Source organism: Lycorma delicatula, chromosome 4 (assembly GCF_047948215.1).
Source record: "Lycorma delicatula isolate Av1 chromosome 4, ASM4794821v1, whole genome shotgun sequence".
NCBI lineage: Eukaryota > Metazoa > Arthropoda > Insecta > Hemiptera > Fulgoridae > Lycorma > Lycorma delicatula.
The window spans coordinates 98,456,781-98,483,381 of NC_134458.1; the positions used below are offsets into that span (position 1 = coordinate 98,456,781).

The 26,601-nt window shown below is 32.0% G+C and overlaps 1 protein-coding gene across 8 annotated transcripts in view; it reads left to right on the forward strand.

The window, feature by feature from the left end:
• Pi3K21B (phosphatidylinositol 3-kinase regulatory subunit alpha) overlaps window positions 1-26,601 on the forward strand; it is a 300,183-nt gene that overhangs the window by 97,785 nt on the left and 175,797 nt on the right. For all 8 annotated transcript variants that reach the window (XM_075363761.1, XM_075363759.1, XM_075363758.1 and 5 more), the window contains one exon: window positions 1,388-1,435. In XM_075363761.1, the coding sequence (XP_075219876.1) occupies window positions 1,388-1,435 (48 nt within the window). The remainder of the gene's footprint in view (window positions 1-1,387; window positions 1,436-26,601) is intronic.

The following is a 26,601-nucleotide window of genomic DNA, read 5'->3' on the forward strand; positions in this document are numbered from 1 at the left end:
AATGTATTAATCTTTCATTATGCTAATAAAAGTTAATTAAAATAAAATAAAAAAAACATATATATATATTTTGTTCTAGTAGCTCAAATATCGTCATTTGAAATGTAAATTTGTTTAAGTTGTATAAATTAATGTTTCCACTTACCAACAATTTTCAGTGTATGTGTCCTAGCGCTTTAGGAGTCACTTCTCCATCATCAGGGATTTTATTAAAGTTGTTAATTTAATATCAATGTGTATCAATTCTGTATAATTAAAATTAAGTTTAAGTTAAAATTGTTATGTTCATAATAGTCGATCGTCAAATAATAAAATAATTGATACGTCAATAAGAATGTAACGTAATGTCCGTAAGATGTGTACGAGTACATGAACATAACAATTTTAACTTAAATTTAATTATAATTATACATAGAAAATTTATACACATGAATATTAAATTAACTTCAATAAAATCCCTGATGATGGAGAAGTGATTCCGAAAGCGCTAGGACACATACACTGAATATTGTTGGTAAGTGGAAGCATTAATTTATATAAATTGTATTATCATCGGTGCCAAATGCTTAGAAAATTAAATTTTATGTTTATTTAAGATAGAATAGCTTAATGTAGGGTTAAATTTGTGTGATATACTAGTTTTTTTTAAGATTTCTAAGATCAGAAGATATACAAAATAGAAAAGCTCTGGTAATCTAAAAATTGCCATTAACTAGATTAATGTGCAACATGCCTATAAAGGGGGTGCTTAAGATCTTTTGTTTGTCATCGTAATAAACTGGATGCCGCTCGAAGTTCAGCTTGTGGGTTTTTTGTAGCCTGTATGCTTTTCTAAAAAAAAAAGAAAGAAAATTAAAAAAAGAATTATCGATGCAATAGTGCTCGCAGAATGAAGAAATTTTACACGTTTCGGAAACTGATACTTTTTTTAAAATTACATAATTCCTTCATCTTTAAAAAAATGAACGTGTGATATCGGATTTTTTTTGTAGCCTATGTATTTTTCTATTAAAAAAATAAAATAAAGATTCATCTAAATCGGTGCAGTTGTTTTTGTGTGATTTAGTAACAATCAAACAAATAAACAAACTAACTTTCAGATTTATATTGTTAGTGTGACATACTCGTATATTTGTAGTAATAAACGTAAAGTTGTTATACACGAGAAAAAGGAGTAATTTAGATTGTATATATATATATATATATATATATATATTACATGTATAAATTATTTATTACATTTTTCACCCATTGTTTTGTTTTTACAAAGTTTTTTATAGGTAAAATTTTTTCGGATTTTCTAAGAAATTTCCTTTGAATTTTCGTGTAAAATACATCTTTCGTATAATATTGAGAAATTTATACGTGATAATTTTCTTTGTTTTAGGTAACGATTATATATGGGGAACCGGCAAAGTTGGAGTTCGATGTGACAGTAAGTATTAAAATAATGTATTTTTCTGTATTATTTTGTGAAATTGTGAAAATTACTCACATATATATATATATATATATATATATATATATATATATATATATATGTGTGTGTGTGTGTTTTATGTATACATAATCGACAGTCAGTTCGTATCTAAGTTGTACCTCACTGTTTTACTGATCGCAGATTTTTCATTGAAAAAATTGGTTTTTATTTTATTTCATTGTAAACGATATAGTTAAATCTCTCAACACCATAGAAAGGCTAGAAATTGTAGAATAATTGAATAGTCTTGTGTACCGTATACTGCTAATTGTTTAATGCCCTAATGATTTAAATTGCATCATGTAACAATAAAGATACTGCTCTCTAATTGTGCTAGTGAAATGGAGTAATATCTATTTTTAAACACAATGTTCAGCCTCAAACTTTTAAATTTTCGTTGTGCAACTTTTTGTGAAAATTTGTTTAACTAATGCCAGGAAAGTATTACAACTTTGTTTTCAACTTTTTTCTACATTAGAACGCTCATCGGTATTGTTTATACCGAAATTATAGTCGCGCGTTATATCTTTGTAAATGTGTTTGAAACTTAATTATTCGCTTCATAATAAAGTAAAAAATCGAAGGTAGTCTTTTATTTTATTTAACTACCACTCTTCTGTTAATACATGCAATATCATTTAATTATTTACATTTTTCTTCAAAAAACTAAAGAAAAGTATCCATTTTCAATATTTTTTAACTTAATTCAAAATTGTTCATTTTCCTCACCTGATCTCGTCGATTTTGGACTAACATTTATCCAGTTATTGAACTGTTTTTCAAGTAATAACCTCATGAGTGATTATTTTCCAAAAATTAAAAATTTGGTGTCGTTCCGATAATTCGTGTAAGAAAATGTGTGTAGTTAATTAAAAATAATTGTTCCTCAATTCCTGCGTTGTTCAATATCACTCGAAACGGTAGGGTAAATTCGCAAATTAGGTGAATGACCTCTTCGAAGCGTAAAGTTCCGTCAAAAAATGATTTCTTGGAATGTGGAAGGTAGGACCTTTTCAAGAATCTCAAATTGCAGTACATTCTTGAATCCGATAACTATATCTTGCTGCGTCCTTCAAGAAGGGACTTGCCCAACAAACGCCGATTTATCGTTTAAGGGGCGACCCTGGAGAAAATATGCTGGATGTATTATAAAAATTCTAATTAACAGGTGGCCTCACACATGAAAATTGATACCGTTTTATTTTACTGTACTATCCAAAACCAATGGTTATATTTCCGATTAAGATTACTCTTTTTGACAGAAAATCCGATATTTTTGAACACGCTGAAGAGGCCGTACATCGAAAGTTGTACAAATAATTTTGGTACGGTCTGTAAAATCTGACTGCGTTTAATTGGGAGGCCTAGTCCCTCTCCCTTAAGTAATTTTTTTTAATGTACGAAATCAGCAAAAAAATGAATTACATCATAGATTATTGTTCTCGTTTCAAGATAAGTCAGTACGGTCTATTTTCGGCTTAAAACTTTCAATACAGTACCGTTTGAAGAATTACAGTATGCCCAGTAGTAGGGGCTGAGTTTTTGGTTCAGGAAATCCTTTAACATTTTTTACGTTTAGGTAGAATATTTATTTTGGTAAAGATTCAAATTTATTTATAAAAAAAACTTGCGCAGTTCTGCACAAGAAGACCGACTTTTCGTTATTTTATGTTTCCTTTTGAAAAACTATCAACTCATTCTAGCCAAAAATTTGTGAAAAAAAATCTTTGTACACTACACACAAGCATCAAGTTTCAGCCCGCTCCCCACTGTAACTCCCTGCGTAAGCGCGTCCGAAAAATACACCGTTAGACAGTCAACATAACCTTAAATAAAAAACACATACCCCGTCATCGTATCTCTCAAAGTAGGTAATACTACCTGAATACGACTAACAGTATTGTTAACAATAGATACCGCAGATAAAGGTCAACGTTCCAGTATCATAACGAATCATGCTCAAATTTTTTCGACATTAAATTGAGTGTAACTCAAAAACGACTCGACCGATCTTCATAAAATGTTCACATGCACAACCTAAGATACTGTATTAGAGCATGTCTAAATTTCAATATAATTGATTTAATAGTTTTGGAGATTTTCGAGCCTTAAAACTTTATACTTTAACAGAACCGGTACGGCGGACCTGAGTAAGAGATTCCTGCCAATTAAGAAGAAAGTAGTAGAAAATATAATAATGGGAGAAACCAGAAAGGGGCTAATAGAAACCCTTTTAGTAAAGGTAACAGATCCGTTTAACAGTCGTCTTTTGTAATACTGTCTACTGACACACCTAAACAGATGTTCTTCCGTGAGAAGAATTATCGGACCCAGGTTAGGAATGCATGGAAACGAAAGGTCTCGGTCGATCGTTCTCAAGCTCAACTGGGGTCTGGTCCAGCAGGTAAAGACGATAGGAGTATAAATACTCCGGTGAAAACCAGTTGAGATCAATTGTACGAAATCAGTTTAATCGAGACGTTATGATGTCAGTCTGCGGAATTAGTCCAAGCGAGACGTTACGATGTCAGTCAGCGAGAGTATTCTGCAAGGAGGTCAGTGAAGAAGCGAATTTCTAATCATACACGTTCGACGCGATTAAGGTGAGTGACAAGTAATTCCAGTGTGGACAGTTCATGAGAAATGGTTCGGCGAGATACTGTTAGCCCATAGGTGAAAGAGATAATGTACTAAATTTCATTCATACGTTTTTAGGGTAGCTTTATTTGGGAACAGCAAAGGTATTTGCCGCGAAACAACTTTATACTTGTCTTATCTATTGTACTGTTGTTGTTAATACAAGACTAGTGGTTAAAAGTGTTAAGACAAGCGGTCATATGGGACCGAATTCTTTTCATTATTTATCTACCTGTGAATAAATCCTGACGATTACTTTAAATTCTGTTTTATATGTAATCACTGTCTGTTGTTATTATTATTATTATTGTTATTGTGGTTATGATTACCACGATTATCATCGTTCATTATTATTGTTTGCTGTTGCCATTATCGTCATTATTCGTATTACTGATTTGTCTTGTTTTACTTATGTTCTTTAACTAATAAATTGTAATTATATAAACATTTTCAGTTGTCAATCTGTCAATATCCTGATCGAGCCGCGAACACGAGACAATACATAGATTTATAAATATATAAGGAAACCAAATTTAAGAGAATGGTATTTTCGTACTCCTCATACTTCAAAACGTAAAGAAAATTGAATTTCACCCCCACTCCCGCTATACGACCGAAAATAATACCGTATTTTCTTTGAAAAGTCGGCAAGAAAAGATAAATATTTGCATTAATCTAGCGATTACTTTAAACGATTTTTTTCAAATATAATTTGGTACCCGCTGTAATGATGATTACCTTTATCAATCTGTACATTTTTATCTTAATTGTCAAAAATTAATTTAACGGGTTTTTTAATTACCATTGCTGAATGAAATAGCTATTAATTAAAAAAAATAAATAACGGATTAACTGAAAAACCGTTTATATATTCAAATTTTACAAGAGCAATGCGATTAGTTATGAGATAGTAATACAGAATATTTTTAGAGTTGTGTTTTGCTCATCGCCTTAAAAGTCGAGATAGGTTAAAGAATAATGAAAGGGGTTTTTATTTAGTTGTTGGTAAATTTCAGTCATGTAATGAAGCTGCGGAAGTTAATAGAAATTAAAATTGGGGATAAATTGACGTCACATTGGTTTAGAGTTATTGTGAAGCGAGTTATTAAGCTTCGAATTCATAAGCGGCGTAGTTTATAGTAAATTTTTATTATTTTTTTAGCCTTGTTTGCCTATTTATCATACAAAGATGAGTTTTATTAAATAATTTCATATGTTTAAATTTAACGTTTTAAAATTTAGCAACTTTTGATCCTTCGATTAATTTTTTCTGTTTTTGGAACGTATTGTGTATGTACGCTTAATTTTTACGCAACGCTATCTGTTCAAGAACGCGTTAACCGCGGTAGGTGAGGTACAACTGTTGTTCCATTTTTATTTTAAGTTGTTTTATAGTATACTAAGTTTACTGTGTAGCTAGATTAGACAGGATTCTCTCCTCTTTTTTTAAATTATTACCTAATTGCATGAAAAAGGTTTTCTTCCCGAAGTCGGAATCCCACTTAGTCACGGCATTTTTCTTATGCTACAAAATTTTTATACATTATTCCCAAGCACAGACTCAAATATTATTTTGTGAATTAATAAGAATTGTAACAGTAATATACTAAAATAGAAGAATAGTAATAAATTAAGCTTTTACTCGTTGAAAAGTCAAGGATGAAAAAAACTCTGTCGCAGTAAGTGCGTCAAAAGGGCGAATTTCTGATTTTAGTTAAGAAAGAAAGGATTTTGCACTACTGTAATGATTTTTGAAAATAATATTGCTTGCCGACAATTCTTTTTGATACTATTACCCATAATCTGTGTGCTTTTGGAGTCGTGCACAAAAAAGAAAAGGTTCGAATTGATCCAAAACAGACCTAAAATAATTAAAACTTCAAAACTGATCTACTATAGCGAAACTAGTTCACACCTAGCGGTGCTCGCAAAATTCTGATTTTGGTTTTAATATGATATTTTGAATTTGAATTGTTGAGAAACCAGCTTGCAACTGGCGGTGCTCGCACAAATCTTATTTGGACTACAAACTTGATGTTCTGGGTCCATTAGAAAACCAGCTTGCACCTGGTGATGCTTACAAAAATCTTAATCTTGGCTTTCTAACATGTCACCCTTCAAGTTACAATATGGGTACCTTGAAAACATATCCAAAAAACCAGCTTTTTCATCAACTCCGGTTCCTATGACGATTCGCTTGAAAATAAATACGGTTCTACTTGTACTAGGTTTACATCATCCTTACCAAGTTTCATCAAAATCGGTTACGATTTGCTTCCGGTAGAACGAAAAAACTGAAAATGTAAATAAAAACTCCGGTTTTTGGCTCTATTTGGTCCCTATGACCCGATTCGCTTGAAAATCAATAGGCTTAATTCCTAATAGGTTTACATAACCCCACCAAGTTTTGTTAAAATCGGTTTTGATTTGCGTTCGGTAGAGCGGACGAAAAGATCTTATACATACATTTGTATTTAAACATTGGAGAATCGTGTTCAGGAGACTCCAAAATGTAAAGAAAAGTTGTCCCGACTCACACCGATACCCTCTTAGAAAATCTAACAGGGCGCAGTAGTGATTCATACAAATGTTTTTGGAAATTCCCTAAAAATTTGTGAACTTTACTAGGAGGACCTCACTACTCTCACTCCTGATCTTCTCGCAACAATAATAATTTAAGAAAAATAATTCTGTTTATAAAATTTGTTTCCTAACAATTTCTATTATCACATTTTCACATTTAAAATTTATGTTTCCATTTTATTTATCTCTTTTTTTCACCTACAATAGCCCAACCTCGAGATAGTCGAAAGTTGCAAAAAGTAACTGTTTTTTCTGTGTACAACAAATTGATAAAATTTTCAATCAAGTTATTTAAAAAAAAAAATAGATTTTAAACATTACGTTAATAGGTATTGAAGAGAAAATTATAAAAAATATTATCTATTACAAATATAATAACTTCAGGATTATGATCAATAAAAAATTTGTAATCACTTTTATTTGAACAGCTGTTCAACGTACAAAAATAAGAGCAATATGTATTCCAATGTTAAATTAAGTAATACAAACAGCAACAAATTTTATTTAAAAAAAAAACTGAAATAGTCTTTTATTCAACTAACTATTATTTACTTATTACAAACACAACAGCTTCAAGATATATGGTTAATGAAAAATAAAATCTAAACAGTTCAACCCAAAAGCAAAGTATATTAATACTAATTGTGAAGTAAGTAATAGTCAGATAGCAAACGTTTAAAAAAATATAAGTAAAATACTAATTCAGTTTCTTCATTGCCCATAACTTAATCATCTTTGTTAGGATATCCCTCCAAAGATGCGAGCAAAGCTTCATAAAATAAACGATCCCTGGTATGAGTGTATTGTTTTAGAGGCTTCAAATCCTGTAGTTTCTTTAAGGGAAGTTTACTTGGTTTGTCCTTAATTGTAATAAAAACAATTTAGCAATTGTAAAAACAATAACAATCTAGCAGGCAGAGTTTCGTCACATAATTAATGTTGGCGTGGAAATACCATCTTAGTGTCGTATAGGGTTAAGTTAAGGGTCTAAAGATGCTGTTTGTAAAATGATATTCAATTTTTTAATTACGGTGAAGGTAAGCGTTTTTGGAGATCAAAAGAAATAATGTTGCTATTAAGGTTTTTTTGGAATTTTTCGTTTTTTTCATGAGCCAGATCAGTAAGAACTACATTTTTATATTTTTCACGCTTGCTAGTAAGTAAATATGGCCAATGTTACCTATTTCTTCATAGGGTAAATTGGTCCTTATAGTATAATAAAGTTTGGAACTGATATAGCCCAGAGCGCATTATCTCAAATTAGCTAAAATTGGACATTAGCCCTTTTAAAACTAAGCCATCGTTATGTTTATCTTTTGTACAATATCTCTTTCTCTCTCTTAATGGCTTTAAAAGAACATATTTAAAAATATTTTGATGGAGTGAATTATTTTTTTCTAGAAATAACAAACGGCCTCTCAATTAAACTTCCTCAATGTTAACATGATTTTGTAGCGTATAAAAAGTGCCGCACTAATCGGGATTTCGAACCCGAAACCTCGAAATGAAAGTCAGGGATGCTACCCCACCGGAATCGACTGAAGTTTTAATTTTAGAAATTAAAAAATAATTTTTTATTTAATGAATGTAAAATTATAATTTTAAAATTTATTTTCGTGAAAATAATTATGAAGTATTAACCGGCAGTTTTGTAACAGTAGATCTCGCTTATTTTGTATCGAATTTACAAAACACGCTTGAGTTCTTAAACGAAATTGAATTAGTAAAGCGAAAGTAAAAATAAAGTACAATATGAAAATTATTGATCGTAATCACTTTTTTTAGGGCAATAGATATTTCCACACATCAATGACTGATCGCTGTCGTGAAAATTATTTTCACTTCGTCCCCGTTGTTTTTCTTTCATCAACTTTATTTGTTCGAAGGGAGAAACGACAAAAAATTAATTTTAATCGTAATAGTAAGTATTTAACAGTATGCGGAGAAAGGCAATTACTACTATACATGGTGTCCCATAAGTTTCCATAAATAGAAAAATAAAACTTCTTCGTGAAAACCATTTTTATTTATATAATGTACTCTACGTCCAGTTCTATTCTAAATAATAAGCTTCATCGTATAAATTTTATACAAGAAACTTAATCAGACAGTTGTTTTGTTTAATATAATTTAATGTTACGAATGGTTTAAGGGATTTATTCAAGAAAAATTCCGATCGAATGTAATAACACAGGTTTCTTAAGACTATTTTACAAAGACTTTAAATGCAATCTGCCTACTAAGAAATAATTAACGACTTCATTTTCATAAATATGAAATTTAATTTTTTATCGCTTATTAATTTTTTTTTCATTAGATAATTTAATTTCTTAAGCGTTGTCTCGCATGAGCGATGATCTGCGAGCAGTTTGAGCGTCGCAGCTGGAGTGAAACGAACAACCCGTGATTCCCTGTAGTAGTAGTGTACGGTTAGCGGACAAAACCATGCGAATGAACTCTACTAGGACATATGATATCAACATTTTTGTTTCGTCCGCTCGTTCGTCGCCGTAAGACTTCGTGCGAACAAGACCATGTCATGTTTTTATCTCGATGACGAAATTCACCGAACCTTTACTTTACCTGAAATTTAATAGGACTGGTTCCTTTACTGTAATGGGACCTGTAATTTTGTTACTTTGTACTCGAATTCAGACCTTATAATACCGGTTGCGTTCAAAAATATGATACAGATTTTCTTTTCGTATGAAAACCTTCAGTACATTAGGGTTATTTCTGAGTTTTTAAATCAAGCGATGGAAGTCGCTGTAAACCAGTCTGTAAAGTTGTATGAACTTTTGTAAATCATTACGTACAGTTCAGTCACAGTCGCTTACTTAGTAGCAGCTTAGAGTCGCATGATTAGTTGTATATTAGACATTCTTTAAACCCTTTCATTCCCGACTATCCGTCGTGGTAACTACTGGTAGTTCCAGTGATTCCAAATCCTCTCATCTATGCTTCAGTCCTCCCGATATCATTCTCTGTTCATATACTTTATAAACGTAGTTCTTCATCGTCCTATCTCAGTATGTGCCCCAGAAAATGAAATCCTCTTGTATTTGCTAGTGAAATTTGTATTACTGTATGTAATACTGTAATACTGTATGTATTACTGTCTTGCTGGTACGTTAGAATCTCAGTATTTTTTTCTTATTTTAGATTGTCTGTTCTCCATGGGTTGAAGATCTTAAGTGTTTTATTTTCAAAGATACATGTGTAGAAACAGTCTTCTAATTTAGTTGTGTATTAATTTCGGTGACCTCGATATTTTTTAACAGTCATTTTGCTTGGGGTATTCATTGGATTCTCTATGCTTTATGGTATTGATATGATACCCACCGGGTTGGTCTAGTGGTGATCGTGTTTTCCCAAATCAGCCGATTTGGAAATCGAGAGTTCCAGCGTTCAGATCCTAGTAAAGCCAGTTACTTTTATACGAATTTGAACACTAGATCGTGGATACCGGTTGGGTTTCAATTAACCGCACACTTCAGGAATGGTCGAACTGAGACTGTACAAGACTACACTTCATTTACACTCCTACAAATCATCCTCATTCATCCTCTGAAGTAATGCCTGAACGGTAATTCCCGGAGGCTAAACAGAAAAAAGAAAAAGGATTCATAGGATGCTTTTATCTGAACCAGTATTTTCTTCTTATTGTTATTCTCATTAAATTTTATTTTCCGATTTTTCAAAGAAACTTTTATTATAAAATGTCACCATCGTGTTTTCTTTCGACTTCAATTCGTTTTGTTTTGTATTATTGATAAATTCCTCGACTTTCTCCGTTCCAACAGAAATCATGACTCCATTCTCATCTACTCTCAGGAAAACTAAATTATTAGAAAATCTAATTTCACTTTGATGCCCCTAACTCCGTTAATTTGAACCAAAATGTTTTTACAATAACTTTATTAGCGCCTGTTAGAAGTCTGTAATTACACATTATTCCTGTTTCGTTGTTAAAGCACACGTTTTCCATTCCACTCGTTTGTATTTTATGCTTCTGATATTTGTTTTTTTTGGGGGGGGGGCGAAAAACGCTTTCGCGTTATCATCGCCCGGAATAAAGTGGTTTTATAAAGAAATAAAAGAAAATAGAACTAGTATAAAAAATTAAATAAATAACTTAAAACTAATATCACAGCTAAAATCTAAAATTTCACTAAAAATAAAAAGAATTTAACAAAATCCGAAAAGGATCTAAAGGGCCCCTTCTCGGATAACAGTAAGACTAAGAATTAACGTAAAACTAAAATATTAAAAATGAAATAAAACTTAAAACTAATATCACTAAAAACTTGCAACTAATATCACAGTCGGAATCTTAAAAATACGATAAATTTATTTAAAAGAAATATAAAAATAAAAAATAACAAAAACTATATACAATTTACATAAACAGAATTAACAAAGTCCGAGAGATGTGTAAAGGCTCTCTTCTCGGATAACAGAATGAAAAGCTAACACAAAACCATAAAAATTAAAATGAAAACGCATTGAAAACTCTTACAATACAAATCTTTTACGCAACAATATCAAATTTTATGTAATACCAACAAGCCGCAAAATTGAAACATCCGGTCTAAAACTTCATTATCATTGCCCAAGACCGACTGTTTCTGGCCAATTTAAATTTACGACGCAAGGCCGCATAACTTACGCGCTTCTGATTGTAGCATCCTAACTAGTCCGTCGAGTAAGTCAATGTCACTGCGTAAATTTCCATATTTTTCCTTTACTGATATTGTCGTACCCTTTTTCAAAATCTGTGAAGCACTCAAAAGAAGTGCATAGATATGTTATTTTTATGTTGAAACAGTGAATACAAAGTAAAATCTATTTAGGTATCCTTCCCGTTCTTTGAACGGAAATCCTTGCGCTGTTCATCAGATAGTCTTGACTTTTTTTATTAGTAATATCTTATGTGAGTAAGTTTAAAAATCAGCTGAATTAATCGCAATTTAACGGTAAAATGCAAAATATATGCGTGTTAAAAATACTCTCTTTGTGATTAATTCAAAAGGGTTTACTTCTTTTCTCGTTGTTCTTTTTGTCGAGTGGTTGCATGTTTGGATGCTCACATATGGGGCCGCTCTGCTAGACCGATTCACACTCAGCTTTATCATGCTGAAATATTATTTATATCCTTAGAACCAGTATTATTATTTTATTTATTAACAGTTGTGCTTAGTTATTCCTTAGTACTACTATCTGAAGGTCCTGGATTTTCAGTTCGATTTCATAACGATGTCTTTTCATAATTTAATGAAAGTCCAGTTCTTGCCCTGGAGAACCAGATGATTTGTCATAAGTTTTTCTTTTCCTTGACTTCGGTGTTCCAACACCGTAATTTTTGTCCACTCCAGGTGTTTTATTTTCCCATTTCTCACCAGAGTCGGTTTACATCACCGATCTGCCTGACGGGTGACTAGCAGCTCTACACTGGATATATATTTACTTTTTATTTTATTCGAATTCTTATCGTTTGGTTAATTTCAATTTTAAATTACATGTAAATATAACGCTCTGATTTACTTAAAGCCTGAATTTTGTTATAATAAGTTTTTCTTATTCTGCGTATTGCAGAATAAGTCTCGTGTAAAAGTAGATCTTCGTTTCTAAAACCCTGGTGATTTTCAAAAAAACCCTTTTTTTCGTTATTTAATGAAAATTTTTACATCAAAGAAAACATTATATAGTCTACAAAGCAAGTTATATGTTCCTATAATTTAGACGATTTTTCTTGCTGTTACGAGATGAATTACCTATCGTTTCTCTGGAAGTTGTTCTTATCTATTGTCCGCTAGTTAAAATTCTAAAAAAAGAAAAGAAAACGTTTCAAACTGCGTTCGCTTTAACTCTTTTCCCCTGAAACCATTGAGTTTTTTTACTCCAGTAAGTAAATCACAAAATAATGTTCCCGCAAGCAGATCTCTGTTTTTCCTAATTTTTTCTATAAATGCATCAAGAGCTTATAATATTTATTTATAATATTTACATAAAATGCATCAAGAGCTTATAAAAAAACTACATAAAAAAGGAGGGGATTTATTTTATTTACTTAATTTTTTTTATTATTAATTAAATTTTTAAAGAGTATTCTGAGCGATTAATGTCACAGGATTTGCTCCAATCCTGCAATACACGCGGCAATCCCTTTTCAGTGGAAAATTGTACAATTCCAGTTATTTAATGGAGACAGGTTGAAATAAATATTTGCTTCGGTTATCCGTAAAAAACATAGAGATAAGATAAAAATAAATTTTCATTTTTAGCGGTTCACAATCAGAACTTAAATTATATAATATGCATTATTTTAGATAGCGCTCGCGTAGAGAATTATGTAATTCGCTTATCTGTAAATAATATAAAAATAATTAAAATCCAAAGTAAAATGCACTCGCGGAAACCATACAACTATTTGTAACAACAGGACGCATCTTCGTCGGCTACTCAAAATATTACTAAGCCAAAAAATGTCGCTCTAAATTACCACACGCTCTTAATTTAAAATAAATGTTCTACTAAATTATGCAATTTCTTGAATAAATTTTGCCAATTGTTTCTGTAAACAAAAACATTTAAAAAATACTTTTTCTCGTAAAAAGAGACTTCTAGTAAGGATGAATAATTTTGTTTTGCATTACTTTTGATTCGTTACAAAAAATTACGTCTAGGTAATACGTAAATTTAGTCAGCGGCTTAAATACTACTATAAAAAAAAATTTACGCCCAAAAAAAGTCCTCAAAGTTCAGTAAATACTGAACTACTACGAAGGTAGTTCTTTGAATTTTAAACTAAAAATGGTACGAATTAATCTTTGAACACTGATGCAATAAAAGTTGGAAATGCTAAGAAACTCTTAAAACATCGACCAAATTTTCATCTTAGACTAAAAGATTTTAGTTTTTATAACTTCTTTGTAAAGTTACGAAATATGGACCGTTCTAAAATATTCTGGTTTTTATCATCTCTTGCATAAAAAACCCCAACAGTGACATTCAGAATTTGTTATTTAAATTAAATTGTTTACGTGCCAGTCGTATTATTTGTTAAGTTTCAAGAAAAATGAGATTTCAAAGGGTTGTATCTCTTAATATAAATTTTTAAATAAAATGTGTAAACAGTTCTTGATTCCACCTTGTGAGTGAGAAGTTTTTCTGTAGATCTGATTATAAATCGAATTATTATATTGTGAATAATGATCGATTATCTGTGCTTTAAAGTAGATTATATAAAAATTAAATCCGTATAGATTATTCTGTTTATTAAAAATCGGATGGCTTTTAAATTTGAGTCGCAATAAATGTTGACCGTGAAAATGTTTAAACAACGTTTCGAAATACGGTTAAAAGTTATTTATTTAAAACGTCGGTAAGGTGTCGGGTTTTTAAGAAAAAAGAAAAGTGTTTTTGCAAAATAACTTAAAAGGAACGTTGAAATGGACTAGGCAGTATTATTATGTAAATACGCGAGCTGCTAACAAATTAGGATTTCGACCTTTTATTTCGACTGAAGAAGAGTATTCAAAATAGAATGACAACATTGACTTTCCGATGACATTGTACTGATAAATAAATATTCTGAAAAAATTGAATTCACATGTATATATTGAGCATGCATTCGAAGGCTATTCTGTGTTCAGTAAAATCCAGCCGGATAGTAGCATCTTCCAGACGTTCGTTATCTGAATATCGGCTCCATAATGTATTGAACTTCAGACTTGTATATTGTTATGCTAAACGTCTTTATTATTGGTTTTTTATATGGAATATTCATAAGAAAAAACAACTGTAATAATCTTTTTGTAATTACATTAATTCGATGTTTTTGTTTTTTTTTTAAATGAAGTAGATATAAGAAAATTTTCTGTGAACGATAATTTTTTTTAATTATGTGTCTGATCGATTTTTCATTTTTGTCAGCATTTTTCGACTTGTTTAGATGGTATTTTAAAAATAATTTCTCAAAAAAAAATTGTTATGTTCGGTAAAAAGAATATACTAGTAAAAATAACTACGAGTATTAGTAAGATAGGGAAGAAGTAGAATTTGAAACAAAATAAAACTTAAGAAAAATCTTTTAAAATAATTGTTACTTTAACCGTTCGCTTAATTGATTACATAGCTACTGTTGTTGACCGTTGTTCTTTTAGAAAAAACGTCAACATACATATTTCTTGCTAAAATGACTGTACATTGTTCTTTCTGGCATCAGTTATTTAATCATATTTTATTTAGAAATAACACTGCATCCAAGACATAATACCGGTTGTTTCTCATTATAAGGTGATTCAAAGAAACGGGAAATTTTGAAAGTTGTGTTGGTAGCCGTGGGTGATTGGTACCACTTGATAAGTGGCGCCAGCCTCTCTAACCTAATCTGCCATTTAGTTGTCATGGATCCTTGGAGTGGTGCGCAACGTCCATTTGCTATCAAAGCGTTTTACAAAAACAATGACAGTGTGGAGGGAACGCGTAGAGAATTTCGCCGTCATTTTAATCTGGGACGGCACGAACGTGTTCCATCAGCACATGCAATTAAAACATGGATATCTAATTTTAAGGAAACCGGTTCGGCAATGAAAAAGAAACCTCCAGGCTGTGAGCGAACCGTCCGTACACCACAGAATGTTCAAGCTTTACAAGATGCCGTCACACGAAGTCCACATCGGTCAATCCGTCGTCTTTCAGCGTCTTTACAATTGCATAGTTCAAGTGTTCGAAGAATGTTAGTGAAGGACTTGCAATTCCATCCATACAAGTTGCAGATCGTCCAGGAACTGAAACCGAACGATGCAGTTGTGCGAGCACAATTCTGTAATGTAATGCTTTAGAAGATAAATGATAACGAAGAGTTTGTTCACGAACTGTGGATGTCAGACGAAGTGCATTTCCACCTCAGTGGATTTGTTAACAAGCAAAATTTCAGATACTGGGCACAAGAAAATCCTACGCAGCTACACCAGCGACCGTTGCACAGCCAGAAAGTGACCGTGTGGTGTGCTATGTCATCTTACGGTGTTATGGCCCTTATTTTTTTGAGGATAACAACAGTCTTGCGATTACAGTGACGTCGACTCGTTACGTAGCTTGAAACCTTTGTTGTAGAACAACAAAAGGGATTTCCACCGGTTCTTAACACAGCCTGGTTTCAACAAGACGGAGCAACGCCACATACTGCACGAATATCGATGGCAGCTGTACGCCGATTGTTTGGACAACGTGTCATTTCACGAAATGGTGACATTAGATGGCCTCCCAGGTCGCCTGATCTCTCAGCTTGCGATTACTTTTTGTGGGGTCACCTTAAAAGCAAAGTGTTCCACAGTAGACGGCAAAGAGAAGCAATTGCGGAAATTCCAGTTGAAATGTTACGTCAAACCATGAACAATTTAACGAAGAGACTTCGTGAGTGTTTACGTAGAAGAGGTCACCTGTAAGATGTCATCTTTAAAAAATAAACTAAAATGTATGTATCCTAAAATGGCAACATTTGTACAATTACATGAAATAAAATTCATTTTCTAAAAAAAGTTTTCATTAACGTTATTTAATTTTTAAAATTTCCCGTTTCTTTGAATCATTCTGTATTAATGTTCTAAAACAGCTCATTAAAATCAAATTTTTTTTTCAATTTTAAAAATAAATTTTTCCAACTGAAATTACTTTAAAAATGGCTGTTAACTATAAAAATGTTTGATATTCGAGTTTTTATATAAGAATCGTTTTATTATAAGTCGATAACAATTTATTTTAACTAAAAATTCTTGTTTTTAACATAAAAGTTTTTCTTAAACTGTTTTTCGATATAATTCCAGTTGACTTAACCACTTTTGAGATTAGATTTCTTCAGCTCGTTGGCAAACTAGTGCGCCCAACCTGTCTGATAATTTGGTACACGTCTTCATCGGACAGCATGAGTTTTTTCCCTTAAAAATTATTTTTATTTCAAGAAAAATATTAAAGTCAAGCGGCACCAGACACGGAGGATGGTCTAAAACCTCCCGATGAGACTTTCACAGATGTTTGGCCGTATTTGAAGAACGTGATGATGCTTGGAGTAAATATATCCCTTTAGTGAAAAGGATCTGTACACTTTGCCGTAACTTTTAAGTAGTACCCTTTTTTCACTGATGATCTCCTCGGAATCGATCAGTAGAATGATTTTACGGTCCTAAAAAAATGACAGCTCGTAACAGGTGAGCGTATAGACCCTTGCTTCTCTATACACGGTTTTTCTTCCTTCGTTGAATAACGGATATCATTTTCTTGTTTATCACACTTTCTCCGTACGCTTCAGCTAGCCGTCGATGAACTTCAGCTGGGAAATTTTTTTTTTTTTCATTTAAAAATAGAATCGTTCATTGCACCACGCATTCGACGAGATTTATGATCGACAAGGATTACTGAAAAATAGCGTTTGATGTACTCAAGAGCTGACTGTCAACGTTATGGACAAGTTGAGAGACGATTCCGATCTGGTTGCATTTCAAACTATCAATTTTTATTTTGTATCCAAATAATTCTTACTGATTTTTTTAAAGTTATTTTTTTATAGAAAAGATGAAATGTTAAGCAGTTAATAAGCGCCTTTCACGTTGCAGAATTTGGTTTCAAATTAATCAAAAAGGTATTCTGATTAAAGGGTTTTTTTTTGCTAAAGAAAATTATCATAATGAAATGAAATTCCTCAGGTTAACAAAAAAATTAATTTGAAATTTAAGATTACTCTAATTTCTGACCGTTATTTTAAAGTGAGTTATTTATTAAGCGCCAAACTTATCGGCAAATATATAAAGCTAATAATATAGACTGATATCGCATTTTGTTAAGTCTAATTTAATTACTCTTGAAGATTAAGAAGTCAATAGAGATCTAATTTTGTTACCCAATTAGTTTTCTAAATTTCATTCCCAGTAAAGATTTAAACGATTTGTTTGATTGTTAATTAAAATAAATTTAAAAAAGTACTTAGTTTAATGCGTAAAACTGTATTATATTGTAACATTTGATAAAGATTGAAAATTATTTCAAGTATGCTAATATCTCATCTAGAAATAAATCGTAGAAAAAAAATATTTCAAATCAAAATGTTAGAAATCAAATTTTTTGGGCTGAAAGATTTTATGTACATTTATTTATTTAAACATACATAACATATACGCTTCTTTTTTCAAAAATCTTTTTGAAAAATGATGTTACTGATCTTAGTTTTTTTTTTACAAACTAAAAATCACGCATTAGTAAAATTTTCATAATACCTTCTCCCCTCAAGATATATTTCTTTCTTCAGTGTCTTCCTACCCGCATTATTATATCATATAATAGGTGTACAAGATAGAATATCGGAGTTTTAAAGCTATTTAATATCTCGTAACTTTGACTTACGGTAGTAAATCGCAAATAATATGAAAGATTAACTCTTACAGTTTTCCCTACAAGTGTTTAATGTGAGCACGTTTCGTCATGCGTCACACATCACACCGATAGGAGAGTTTGTCCCGTATTTTAACCAGTATGTCTGGAGTAATGGAAGCGACGCTGGTTCAAATCGGGTGTATTAGTAGATAGTGAAGGCGCATACACAAGATCCTTAATAAAATCCCAAAGGAAAAAATCACACGGGGTCAGATCGGGTAACCTTGGAGACCACCTTAAACAAGCTCTTTCGTAGAGTCCATGCCTATCGATCCAGCATTGGGTATTCAACTGTTTCGCAGAAAGTTATGCGGCAAGGAAGAGCACCACCTTGTGGCCAAATAAAATTTCTAGCCCATCTTGTAGTTCGCAGTACATCGAAATTAGGAACTCCTGTTACGCTTACTTCAGTGAAAAAAATACGGCCCGTAAACTTACGGTCGGGACGTCGTATAGAAAACATTTAATTTTGCGGTGTCATTTTATATTGTAAGAGTTCGTGGAGATTTTCTTGACTTCCGGATACGACATTGTGTGTGGTAACTTTTTCACTAAGATGAAATTTTGACTCGTCACTAAACACAATACGATCAAGAAAATCGTCATCTTCTTGCTGCAATATTTCGATCGCGAAGTCGCCACGCACAGCGTAGTCGGCAGGCTTCAAAGCCTGCTACAGCTGTAAACGGTACGGACGCATATGTAAACGTTTCCTTAAAACATTCTATGCAGTCATCACCGGGGCATTACTAGTTTGTGGCCGGCCTTCCTGAAGCCTACCTTAGAACTACGCAGGAAAGACTCCCGACTTGTTCAACATTTTCTTCTTATAGGATTCTTTATTAAGTTTCTATAAAAATTTATATTAACTAAGACAATTTCAATCGACTCCAGAATAAAATAATAAAAAAATTATATACACAGTACATAACATAAAAGATAAACATGATTTAATAGTACGCCGTACAAACTGCGAGCAGAAATTATGCCTACACCTGGCCATTTACAACTGGGAAAATGTTTAATATTTATTTATTTTATTTTTTAAGGTATTTATTTAGGTTGTTTTTAACTTTGTTAAAATTTATATTTCACAACTGCCTTCACTTTCTCTACCTTCTTTAAAGATATTCTTACTTCCAACATAAGTAGCACATGATCACTATTTTTCTTGACTGCATTCCTATACTTTTCATATAGTAAGATATGGACTACCTGAAAGCGATCTTTGTCCGTCAGTTAACTTTATCAGATAATCGTAAATCCTAAAAACTTCGTTTCACGAATTAACATCTCGGATACAAATCGCGTTTTTGAATATTTAAATGCGAATAAAAAAATTCTAGCTTTAATTTAATCAATTTTATTTATTTTTTATCTTAATTAAATTAAGGATGGAGTATGTGATGATTAAATTAATAATCGCCCCGTACTCTTCCCTTCACACATACATCCGGTCGTTTCAAATCGATTATGCGAACGACGAATGTTATTGTTACTCAGAGGATCGCGATTAAACTTTCTGCGGAACGCATGTCGAACTGTAACTACAAATTCACATTTAGTAAACTACGAACTGCAAAACTCGAACAGCAATTCACTCCATCTTTGCTAATGGCGCTGTCAAACTGAAAGATAGGGAATCAATTTACGGCATTGCGAGCAACTAAAATTGTCCTTTTTGTTCTTTTAATCTAGCCTTAAATCAACACTGTGCACCTCATCCAAGAAATATAACAAATTAAAAACTCGATCTTTTTTTTTGTACACCCGGTAAAATTTAGTACGGGTAAGGATTGTACTTTAAACTGTTAATTTTTGACTGATGTAACAAGGCAATGATTAGCCAAACACACACACACACACACACACATATATATATATATATATATATATATATATATATACATACATACATACATACACATACACACACAAATGAATGCATACTATTAAAAAAAATTGTAGCTGAAATTTTAATATTTTCATTCTCAAGCAACGTTTATAAAATAACGAAAAATAGATTCTACGAAAAATTCCGTCCTAGAACGGTATTTTTCGTAGAATGTTCTAGTCCTAGAACGGTTACTTTTTTACTGATATTATAACACTACCGCAACGTATTCGATATTTTATTAACAATAATATATTATAACTTTTGGAAAAGTAAACTCAGCGATGATAATTCTTTTAACTTCTATTTTACTTCTTGACCTTAACGTATTTCTTAGCTATCTGTTCGTTTTCCGGATCACCATTTATTTTCGAGTTTAATTTACAACATATACCTACCCGAACCGACCTATGATGTAACCGTGGCTAGGTACATATAGATTGTAACTTCGAACAGCTTTTGACAAAATAATGCTATAAGTTAAAGACTTGTAATATTATAACTATTTCATCATTATAGAATTTATAATTTTTTTTTTTAATTTTATATAATTCAACTATATTCCATAATATTATAAATATTAATCTGTAAGCACGCGTGTTTGTACTTCCTACCGTAACCATAAGTTTTGTAAACATATCGTGATTTACAGCGCTTGTCATATTTTGTAGCGATTATTTTTGTATTTTATTTCGAGATTATTACCTCTCGACCGATTTTAATTACTGATTTTGCTGTTGATTTTTACCACATCTGTGGTCAGCCGCATACTTTGAACAATGTCGTTAATTAAATCCCTACATTCGAAATAAATTTATACGAGTAACACCGGCATTACAAGCCGGTTAAAATCGCCTAAGCCGTAATCAGCGATGTTATTTTTTCTACCTATGAATTTTAAGATGTTATTATAAATTTGTAATTTAAATAATTTACAGTATCGTTGGTATTTTTATTTGTAGTTTAACCGCTCTTTTTGCTTTAAAGTTCCTTTTTCGATTAGGCTGTTCTGCTAAAATATTCATCACTTCATAGGCGAGTGGAAAAGCAGTAGACATTTTAGTAAGATTACTTTCAAATGATGGCGGGTTTAATCTTTCTGAATTTCGCTTTCCGAGTCCTCATTTGTTACTTCTTAGAAGTAAAACTTCTTTAGGAGTTAAATCTTCAAAGACTGCTTTTTAAACTATGATTAACTAAGAAATATCGGCTTTTCATACTAAGAAAAATGTTTTTGAGAAAACATATGTAAACAGAGATCGACGAAATAGCGAAACTCAGAGAGATTTTTAATTGAAGCTTATTCACAATCTATGTAGTCGTTCAGATTTTGTTTATATAACAATTCTTAGCAGCGAACAAAGTCGGTTTTTTTTTTCTTAAAACGACTTTTTTCTATTAAAATAATGTTACAAAAAGATCTTAATTTCCTCCTTTTGGGTTGTTAATTAGCACTGAAATTCTTCCAATTATTTCTTTATTATTGGTTTATCTTATTGTTACAAGGGAAAAAGGGATGAACCGCATTATGATATTATTTATTTTTATATTGGAGCTTGTCTCTTTTAGTTTTCTTCTCTTATCAGATTCCTATATTCATTATAAACACTCTTATTTTCGTTGGATTTCAATAGATTTTTCGTTCAAATTTTTTGAAATGTTTTTTCTCAAAATTTGCAAACGCTACTTAAGTATTCCAGGTACGAGTAATTCTCTCTGTTCCACTGAACTTTTTTTCTATTTTATTTTATAACGTAATCATATAAGGCATCTCTATTACTAAATAATATTACATAATTAATTTAACAATAAAGACTGCTATAGACTATATAAAGATTAGTTGTTGTTCCCTACAATGCGAAATATTTTTAAAAATTCAAAAATGTTAGTTTAAACGGATATCGTTTAACCGACCTCGATTGATGTTATAGCGTAGTATTCTTTACGATAGTATGGAGTAATATATATATATATATTAGAAAGTGTTTGACGATAAAAACAATAGTGTAGAAATATTAGTTTTCAAATGTAAAACGTAGTTCTGTTTCGTATAGAACCTTTATTGCAGGTGTCAATTTAATAGTATCAGTAACAAAATAAACTATTAGAATGACTTATACATTATTTGAATTCTACATACTGTAATAATCTCCGCTATCTGGAACACTTCCATAAAAACCAGTTAAGCTTATAATAAGCTAGACGGTAATGCCGTTTCAGTTTTTCAATATTTTTTCCTTTCGTGTTCCTGTTTTTCCTAGTAATTCACTAGATAAAATTAATTTTTGGAGACTTATGTCTTACAGTCTTAGATAAAAAAGACGTTAGTCGACTATTTTAAAAATAAAACTTTGCGCTATTTATTTTCTGTGCGATATTACATTAAATTTTGGTAAATAGTTTTAGAAGATAAAGATGAGGTATTTTTAAGTAAAGGATGGATCACAAATAACGTGAAGCATTTTGAAGTGGAGTTGACAGTTACGTTTAAAAATTGTATTTCTATACGTTTTGATAAACCAATATTTACGCTACGCTACGTTCCGTGCATACTTATATCTATAAAATTAAATAAATAATTGAGATAATATTTTTAATTTCTGAAGTAACAGTGAAAATTTTGAATTATTTTCAACGAACTCTGTCTGAATATAACGGATAAAGAGATAACGCATGCTCTACTAAGTAGAGGCGATTTATATAATGGATTTTTCTCGACGGAAGAGAGATAGATTAATTCTACGGTTTACTCTATCTGGCCCGTTATCTCTTACGACTTTCTTCCGTTTAAAGCACCTGAAATAGAAGAGGGAATAGCAAGATGACGTTCTTTAAGAGTAATGATGTTAATTACACAGTCGGTCGCTAGCGAACGGAATCGCATATGTTCTGAATGTAATCTGCATTTTCGGTGGACTTTGTATGCCGATGTTAAACAGTAGGTTGGGCTCGGTGAAGAGCAGGGTGTATGTAGCCGATATGCGTAAAAACTCCATAGCGACAATGTAAACGTTATATTTGGGCCGGGTAATCGATCTAACATTTTTGTTATTGATAAGACACTGTAGATTCTTGTGTAATTAGTGAGAGGGTACGCAGTATTTTCCATTTATAAATATTACTGCTACCTGAAATTTGTGCCTTGAATAAAGTTGCGCTAATAATTGCGTTTCGGTAGCTTTATCCGTCTTTTTTTCTTAGTATTATGTAATACTACTACATGCAATACTTTTTTTAGTATTAAATAATACTATTTTTTTTCTAGAAAGACTCATTAGAATTCTTAGAAAAAAATAATTAGAGACTTTATGACTACGTCTAATAAAGAGCAAAACATCTTAATTGAAAAGAATAATGCTACTTAAATAAAAAAGAAAACCCCTTGTGTCTGGTTCATACTCTCAAAGTATTTCAATCAAAGGCAACATTTAAATCATTAGTAGCTGTATTATATTATTCAATACATTTTGTATTTTTCTCAACGTTCCTTTCTATACTTCGGCCGTTTATTATTGGCAATTAAACATAGCTGTGTAAATCGTAAAATTACTCCCACCAAAACGAGTACTCATGCGTTTTCACCGTGGACAAAAACCAGTCAGCTACAGAGACGGTAGAGTCATAGTCACAATTATTGATAAGAGCTTCTACAGTTTCATGATTTCTTTGGGGGCATATTTACAATTTGATATAAATAGAATACATTTGTGATATAAAATAATACACAGTTATAAAATACACAATATAAACACAGCTTAAACGGTAATTCATGTCTTACTTCTTTTGCTGACTGTACACGCACTGATGTTGATAGCACAACCCAGTTATGGAATGAAATCCGCACGCGCTACTATTACTAACCTCTAACGAACGGCCTTAAAGTCCGTAGCCTCACGCCGGATGTCTGGCTAAAATTGAGTTGTCAAAAACGAACAGCCGAATTATAACTCAGTTTTTCTTCGTAATATTTTTCTTTTCTGGGTCGACCAAATCATCTAAACTTTTTTAGAGTTTAAAACTTCACGAATGTTCTTACTCGCAGCGTTTACCAATAGGAACAGTTATGTCGAGATGAAATTAATGACTTACTCCAGGTTTTCTAGGCGATCGGGGAGATCTTGAGACTAGAGGCTTTTCCAGGTTTGCGACGTGTTCAAATATATAAATTAAATAACTCATCTAAATACCCACTTATTCGGTAAAATCGGTTCACACAATCGTCCTCAGTACCGTCAGATATAAAATAATAGCAAATGTTCAAATCATTTTACTTTTTTTTATACACTTGTACCGGAAAAGTTATTAATATAAATAATATTTACATCGATCGGCATAAGTAAAATGCGTTTTCAAAACAAGATATTACCTGGATATCGTTAAGCTATTCTGTGAATTCGATTTAAATATTGCTTCGAAATTTTCCAAAGTCAAAAATAATTACGAATATTCTTAGGTTAATTAATCCTAACTGAAAAATGGAAAGCAATCAAGTTCATTTTCTTATTGATAAATTAATTATATTAAACTATCAGTCGGATGTGGATGTGTACCAGCGATCTCTTCATCACTAACACACATCATCTCCGGATACCCTCAAATTAAAAGCAGTAACAAGTTACGTTTAGTTGTTCTTTATACAGAGTTATGTTTACTCCATACGTAGAAAAGATAAACATATTTTTATGAAGGACGTGGTGTATCAGGAAAAGATACAGAACTTAAATCATTTCAAGAAACTTATCACCTTTCACGGCCTTCTTAAAAAGAAGTTTATTTTTTCTATGTGTGGAAACTTTTATGGGGTTAGGTGCTCAGCTGTGGACAATCATCGAAATTTGTTTTCAAAACAATGGTAGTTATGTAGACTATATTATATAAATAAAAATGGTTTTCATAAAAGAATGTATATTTTTCTACGTATGTGGGACACTTGTATAGTTCTACCCTTATGATTGATATTAATTACATCTAAATTAATTGGAATAAAATAGACAACTTTTTTTCAAAATGATATATCGCCCGAATCATATTTTGTCTCGATCTACAAAATCAACTTGGAATTCTCCAAAACTGGAAAATAGCTGGGAAAATTGTATATATTCAATCGTATTTTCATTAATACTATCTGAAAAATGATAAACACACCGACATTAGAACAATTTCAATTTGGATTAATTTAACGATTTTTTAAAGCATTAAATCGAGTCCGGGTTTTGACCTACGAGGTGTGTGAGAAAAGTAATGAGATTGGTAACACTGCGAGCGATCTGGCAACGCTGTGTCTACTGGTCTGTGCTAGACCGGTTTGTTCATCCCTTCCACATGCTCAGTACGAGTTTCAACTCCGTTCAGCCAACACGTTATTTTTGACAGCGCCATCAATGAAGTTGTGTTTTTGTTGTGTGTTTATGAAAATGGAGTATCGGAATTTAGAGCAACGTTGTGCAATCAAGTTTCATGTTAAACTTGGGGAATTCGCGAGTGTGACCTTTGAAAAGTTGAGACAGGCCTATGGGGAACATTGCTTATCAAGAGCACAAGTTTTTCGCTAGCACAAATAATTTTTGGAAGGCCGAGAACACGTTGAAGATCAACCTCGCTCAGGGAGATCTTCAACTTCAAAATCTGACGAAAACGTTGAGCGTGTGATGGTTCTTGTGAGATCAGACCAACGTTTAACAGTAAGGATGATGAGAGAACAGTTAAATATAAACAATTTCACCGTACGTCAAATTTTGACAGACGATTTGGACATGGTTTGGAAAGGATTGTGCGAAATTGGTACCGAAAAACCTCACAACGGAACAGAAGGACAATCGAAGAAACGTGTCCGTTGATCTTCTTGAGAGGATTAACAGTGAACAAGAATTCTTCAATCGTGTGATCACAGGTGATGAATTCTGTATATTTGAGTATGATCCTGAAACAAAGCGGCAAAGCGAAGAGTGACACACCCCGTCATCTCCTCGACTGAAAAAATGTCGAATGAGCAAATCAAAGATCAAAACCATGCTGATTTGCTTTTTTGACAGTAGGGGTATCGTGCATAAAGAATTTGTTCCTCCAGGACAAACTGTCAACCAAGAGTTTTACAAAGGTGTCCTTGAAAGGCTCAAGAAAAGAGTGATTCGTGTGAAACCAGACATTGCAGGTAAGTGGATGCTTTATCATGACAATGTCCCATGTCACACGGCCATTTCCATCAGGGAATTTTTGAACTCAAAACGAATTCCTACGGTTCCTCAACCCCCCCCCCCCCATTCACCTGATTTGAGTCCTTGTTACTTTTCCTTTTCCCGAAATTGAAACCTGTCTTAAAAGGACATCATTTTGGAACTCTGGAGAACATTCAAAAGACTGTGACCGACCAGTTAAAAGCCCTATACGTTGAAGCCTTCCAGCGCTGCTACCAGGATTGGGAACAACGACTCCGCCGGTGTATAGCTGCCCAAGGGAACTACTTTGAAGGGGATAATATTGTAGTTTGAACAAAATAAAAACTTTGGTAAGGAAAAAGTCAGTCTCATTACTTTTCTCACACACCTTGTAAGTCCCCGCATCAGTTCCCAAAAGTTTT